The following is a 6,510-nucleotide window of genomic DNA, read 5'->3' as shown; positions in this document are numbered from 1 at the left end:
ACCTGATATTCCTGAAAATAGTAAAGAAAAGGAAAATGTAATACACACGGATGTGTCAGAGAATTCAGATGATGAAATGAGTGTTAATGGAGATGTGCAAATCCCTGAAAACAAAGAAACAGATGATAGAGAAGACATGAGACAAAGTAATGAGACAGAGAGTGATGCTACTAATACAGTGGGTTTCACTGGTGTCAAACTGAGAATAGGTCAGACAGTGACGTTTACAAACAGAGATGATGGTACGAAGCACACTGCCAGAGTTTTAAGCAGAGCAGGAAAAGCAAAAGGGCAATATAAAAACTGGTACAATGTGCAGTATCTTGAACCAAATGGCAGCGAGGGTCAAAAGGAAGCTTTAGCATGTCACAAGTTGATGATCTTCTCACTGAATGTGATAACACCGATGCTGATGTACTCATTACCAAAGACATCTCTTTTGATGCTGCTAAACAGCAAGAGATTGAAAACTGGCAAAATAATAATGTTTACGAAGAGGTCACAGACAGGGGTCAGAAATGTATTTCTACTAGATGGGTCTGTACGTTGAAGGAGACTTCTAATGGTATTGTTCCCAAAGCTCGCCTTGTGGCGAGAGGATTTGAAGAAGTCAATAATCATGAATTACAAAAAGATTCTCCCACATGTGCATCAGAGTCACTCAGGCTGCTGGTAGCTGTTATTTGTCAAAACAAGTGGAAAGTAAATTCTATGGATATTAAGTCTGCCTTTTTGCTGGGAATGGAACTCTCAAGAGACATTTACATTCGTCCTCCACCAGAAGCAGGCATGAACAATGCATTGTGGAAACTAAAGAAATGTGTGTATGGACTTGCAGACGCTTCCCTCTACTGGTACAACAAGGTCAAAGAACTCATGCTGCACAGTGGTGGTAAAATGTCACGGGTTGATCCTGCAGTGTTTTATTGGCAGAATGAGCAGTCTGAGGTGACAGGAGTACTGGCATGCCATGTGGATGATTTTTTTTGGGCAGGTTCAGAGCACTTTGTAACTAACGTCATCCCTGTACTTAAATCTGTATTTCACGTGGGTCGTGAAGAGCATGGCAGTTTTTCATACGTGGGGATGGACATTGCAACTGTGGGTGGTGTAGTGCAGGTGCATCAGCACAGTTACATTGAAAACCTACAACCAGTTCACTTACAAGCAGCACGTGCTGTACAGAGAGAGGCTCCACTAAACGAGAAAGAAAGAGAACAACTCAGGTCCAAAATAGGACAAATTCTGTGGGTTGCTAAACAGACAAGACCAGATGTAATGTTTGACACATGTAGCTTAGCAGCCAACATTAAGAATGCTACTGTTCAGTCCATACATGAAGTGAACAAAGTGATCCGTAAACTTAAGTCAGAGAAGGTCACACTTAAGGTTCAACACTTGGGCAACAGTGATGATTTGGGTTTGGTGGTCTTCAGTGATGCTTCACTGGGCAATCTTCCAGATGGAGGTACACAGGGAGGGGCTTTAATTGCTCTCATGGCAAAAACAGGAAAATTCTCTCCCCTGTTTTGGCAGTCTAAGAAAATCAGACATGTGGTTAGAAGTACGCTGGCAGCAGAAACCCTTGCCATGTCAGATGGTATTGACAATGCTATGTTCTTGGCTATGCTCTACTCTGAGCTTACCACTGGTAAAGCTGATCTTAATGCTCTCCCCCTTATTTGTGTTACTGATAACCATTCCCTGTTTGACGCTCTTAAGTCTACAAAACAGGTCACAGAGAAGAGACTAAGATTAGAAATAAGTGGTGTCAAAGAGCTCCTACATGCTTACAAAATCAAAGAAGTGCGCTGGTCAGAAGGCAAGTCACAACTTGCTGACTGTTTGACGAAGAAAGGTGCTTCCTCACTTATGCTTCTTAAAGCGCTGTATGAGGGTGTATGGAAACTGTAATATCTGGACTATTGAGCATTTATCTTGGTACAGTTTTTTTGTTTAAATACTCAAACTCACTTAAATGTTACTGTGTTCTGAAAATCGTTTTGTATTTGGTGACGATGTTTAATATGTCAAAATCACCTGTTCATTTTTTTTTTTAAAGAAGAGAGGGAGATTGTTAACTTCATGTGCGAGTGAATGTATTATCGCGAGAGTCTACAAGAATGTATTATCGCGTGAGTCGGCGAGACTTGTTGTTTCTTCTGTGGTTTTTGCGGGAGATTAGAGAGTGTGGAGTAATAAAAAAACTTTCTGTGGAACTTCGTTGTATTTTTGGCTATTTTCACTGAAGACTGGAGTAATGATGCTGAAAATTCAGCTTTGCATCACAGGAATACATTATTTTTTAAAGTTTTTTCAAATAGAAAACTATTGTTTTAAGTTGTAATAATATTTCACAATATTACTGTTTTTTTCTGTATTTTTGATCAAATAAATGCAGGCTTTAAGAAAATAGTAATGTTTCCAAACTTTTGACCTGTACTGTAGTTTAAGGTTAATTTTTAGCTTTTAAGTCTGAAATCTGAAGTCTTATATAGTAATGACTGTGAGTAAATTAGAAGAGCCTCTTGATACTCACACTGGACGTCCAGCATCACTGATGCGTTCTGAGCGCCGTGTTCGTTCTGAGCTGTACAGACGTATCGTCCGCTGTGTGTCGGGTCGGTGTTGCTGATGGTCAGGTTCTGTCCGCTCTGCACTGGTTTCAGTGGTTCTTCAGTGTCTCTGTACCAGGTGTAGTTGAACACCGGTGGGTTTGCATCACTGCTGCAGCTCAGAGTCACTGAACGGCCCTCCAGAACAAAACCAGATGCATTTACATGCGCAGATGTGTTTTTAGGAGCATCTAATGGAGGAGAAAAACATTCAGGCAAATTTGTTATGATTTACAGCTCTAATTCTAGATGATCAGGCAGTATTTATTGAAATAATCCCTGTCTTACACTGAACACGTAGCGTACGGGACTTGTGTTTTGTGACCTGCTCCTGAAGCTGGTGTGTTACAGTGCAGGTGAAAGTGGCTAAATGATGACGGTGAGTTACAGTGAAGATCAGATCAGAGATGAGCTCAGTTTGCTCCTGACGCTGCTGTTGTGTGACGCTCTCGTTGAGGAGGTGTTCAGGAGACGAGCTCCATGTGAGATTTGCTGGAGAGGAACAGAAGATCTTAGTCGAGCAGCGCAGAATCACAGAGCTTCCCTCCATCACCTCCGTCACGTTCTTCACCTCCGTCACGTTCTGCTGATCCTTAAACAGACTCACTGTGGGTTCGGGTGGAGACTCTACAACACATAGAGATACAGTCAAACATTACAGGATTATCATATCCAATAATGAAGGCACATACTGTACAGTAGTAGGTTTATTGATTATTTATGTCCAGTAACATTATCCAACTCATTTTGCATCGCAGACATAAGACATTTTCTGTGAATGTGCGAGACTTCTGCATATTTGTAAATTATTAGAATAAATCAAAATAATATGATAACAATTACTAGTTTGCAATATAAAGCAGCATAACGGACTGTTTTTGTACAAGTTAATAACTGGTAGTGAATGTCACCAGAAGCTTCGCACAATCATGTTACTAATGGCCGTGCCACACTTACATTAATATAGAAGCAGCATGAACAATATGACACTCACTTATGACAGCAATTTCAACTTTGTATTCAGTTCCGGTGTAGCTATACTTCAGATCTCCGCTGCTTTCAAGTCTGAAATAATACGACCCATTATCACTCTGATGGACATTATCGAAGCGGGTGGTGCAGTTTTTCTCTGTAGGAGTGCCAAATATTTCTCCTTTTAACGATCCAGTGTCGGGGCTACTGGAGTCAAACACTACAGTGGGATAGTCTCCGTCTTTATACCATATTCTCTTTACATATTCAGTGAGTTCTGTTACAAATTGTTGATTAACATCGAATGTGCAGGGTATGAAAACACAGGATCCTTGTAGAGCTTCTACTCTCTTCGGCAGACTGATACTAAAGCCACAAAAAACTCCTAAAACACACAGACAAGAGGAACTGATCACACAGAGTTTACATGCAGAATAAACTGCTGCACTTATTGCTCTTTAATCTTACAAAGGTCATATGAAAATGCTTTCAGAATATTAATTCAGCAGAGGAATAATCTATAAGAATGAAACCTTGAATCAGACATCCAGTGAGGAGGAACGTCACAGATATTTCCATCATTTACATTCACTCCACCTTACAACAGAAAATACAAACACAATCATATACACTCTTAAAAATAAACTGAAGAACCTTTAACATCCATTGAATCTTTCCATTACATAAAAGCTTCTTTATAGGGGAAAAAATAATGTTCTTTAGATTATTAAAAGGTTCTTCATAAAAAAAAAAAAAAAACAATATTTTTAAAAGTGTTCACTTAAAGTTTCCATTGATTGTTCTTCTATGGTCAAAACTTGTGTGAAAAAACACTCTATTGGAATCTTTATTTTTAAGAGTGTATAAACTTAGCAGTTATTTCCTTTTAAAACTTGTATATGAATTTTTAGCTGTTGGTGTAAACACATTATTTTCTAAATCCAAAAACTATTTTTCATGAGTGAGATAAATGTCATGAGAAAAAATACAGGCTACTAAATCAAAACTCTAAATCACTGAAATAAATTTTTAGAAAGATTAAAAACAGTTTCATCTTGGACATGTTTTACAACCTGAGTGTAAAAAGACTGAAAATCTCAAAACGACAGAAGTTTTAGTGTGTTGTGTGTAAATGACTTACCGTGAAAGAGCGACTGTGACTCTTCTACACTGGATAGAGGGAGATCTGTGTGTGAAAACAACACGTCTTTACTTCTATTAGAGTTTTTACCACTTCCCCTTTCAGTCCGAACTAAATAACTATAGCCTGACTGAGTAATATATGCTAATCAGTATGCAGCTTATTGAATAATATTCAACAAATCATTTCTTTATTTTTTCTTGAAACATCTTGTGAGATCCAGTGTAGAAATAATAATTCTCAACGCTTAATAATTACTAAATATTATTCAGGAATACGTGTTGAATCACATTTAAAACGCAATCTGTTAAGGAAACATTAACATTTCGTTTCTTCATGTTTCTTACTTTTTAAGGTTGGCTATTATAGTATTACAGTAAGAAACATGGGAAATTCAGGACTAAATAGCTTGCAGATTCTTTCTTACCCAAGATACTGAGTGAAACCGAAAGCAGAACAGATTTCAGCAAATACTGCTGTTATGTATCATGTTTGTTTCTCTAATTCTGACACTGATGATCAAATGTATGGAAGCTTGTTTCCAATTCCACCAATAAAATATTAATTACTCTCAGTGTCACTTTCATCAAAAATTAGTCATTAAGAACCTTAAAAATAAATTATATTAAAAAAAACAATAAATATCGTTTTAGCTCTCCTAAATATGATGTGACTGATCGCAGCACATGAACTGATCATCTCTTCCTCTTTAGTAAATAAACACGAATGGACATTAGAACTTAAGGTATGTTGAAAGATACAATAGAACTTACTGAAATGTATCATATGAGACATATGTCTCAAGTAATCACTCAATCAGTGTTTCAACCGTGGAAACACATCAATAAAACAGCTGGAGTAACGACATTTACCCCAGGAAAGCCATTTAATTACCACAGCATGTTATTTAGCTAGAAAAATGAACCATAGAGAGGAGTATTTTGCTAAATGCACTATATTACATATTATATTTTTACTCATGTCATTAAAAAATATAAAAAAACATTATTATTATAAAAAAACATTATATTAATTCAAGTTGGTAATTTTAACCTTTAATAATTATACTAGCTGACAGACTCCCTGTATGTTTACAGCATTAGTTGAGAGATTTCTTGAGAAAAATTCACCTGTAACTACTGTACCTGATATTTATGGGGTCGGGTCGGGTCGGGTGAAAAGCATCATTTTCTTTGCATGATTTATAAACACCCACCAGTTTGCAAACACCCAGAAATTTAGAAACGCCCACCAGAGACTCAAATAAGGGGACTGGCGACGTCAGTGGTGTCCACAGTGTTTTTCTCATGTTGTGCCAGGGAATAGATAAACACCTGTGTTGGATTAAAGCTATAAAGGTGTGTTGTTTTTTGTTATTTGGGTTTATTTGTTGGTGCTGCTGAGTTCCTCACAGAAGCTGCCGTGCCGGGACGTGGGCTTGATATTGTTATACAATGCGTGCAAATCATAGACTTAACAAAATAGATGGACGACGCCCCTTCGCTCTCTTCCAATGATGAGAACTGAAGCCGCCAGTGTCCCGATATGGCGCTGACATATTGGATCTTGAGTCTGCGCAGTAGCGATCTCAGGACCAGACCTGCGCAGTAGTGAGCAGGAAGTAAAGCCGCGAAATCAACGCTCTGCCCTCACTCTTGTCGGGAGAGTGCATTCTGCACACTTTTTTGAAAATTGATTTCAGTACGACAAGAGGCTTGATAAAATAAATTAAATACAATCTCCTCAGTCCTCCGAAGATCCCGAAAAAAATGTCCGTTGGTG

General features: G+C 38.1%; 1 protein-coding gene across 1 annotated transcript; it reads right to left on the bottom strand.

Moving 5' to 3' along the window:
• Nucleotides 1-2,058: 2,058 nt before the first annotated feature.
• Nucleotides 2,059-4,185, bottom strand: LOC308690074 (sialoadhesin-like). Its single transcript, XM_081364315.1, has 3 exons — nt 4,121-4,185; nt 3,610-3,972; nt 2,059-3,242 (listed from the first exon to the last, which is right to left on the bottom strand). The coding sequence occupies exons 1-3, from the start codon at nt 4,167-4,169 to the stop codon at nt 2,869-2,871; spliced, it is 786 nt and encodes a 261-aa protein (XP_081220441.1). The 5' UTR covers nt 4,170-4,185; the 3' UTR covers nt 2,059-2,868.
• Nucleotides 4,186-6,510: the final 2,325 nt, after the last annotated feature.

The sequence above is a fragment of the Scardinius erythrophthalmus genome (genome assembly GCF_964197995.2).
Source record: "Scardinius erythrophthalmus genome assembly, chromosome: 4".
Lineage (NCBI taxonomy): Eukaryota > Metazoa > Chordata > Actinopteri > Cypriniformes > Leuciscidae > Scardinius > Scardinius erythrophthalmus.
This window is presented reverse-complemented; position numbering and strand designations above follow the sequence as displayed.

Coding starts and splice junctions, on each gene's coding strand:
- LOC308690074 (XM_081364315.1), bottom strand. CDS start 4,169: ATGATGGAAATATCTGTGACGTTCCTCCTCACTGGATGTCTGATTCAA. Junction 3,973..4,120: donor CACTGGATGTCTGATTCAAG/GTTTCATTCTTA, acceptor TGTGTGTTTTAG/GAGTTTTTTGTGGCTTTAGT. Junction 3,243..3,609: donor AGTTGAAATTGCTGTCATAA/GTGAGTGTCATA, acceptor TATGTGTTGTAG/AGTCTCCACCCGAACCCACA.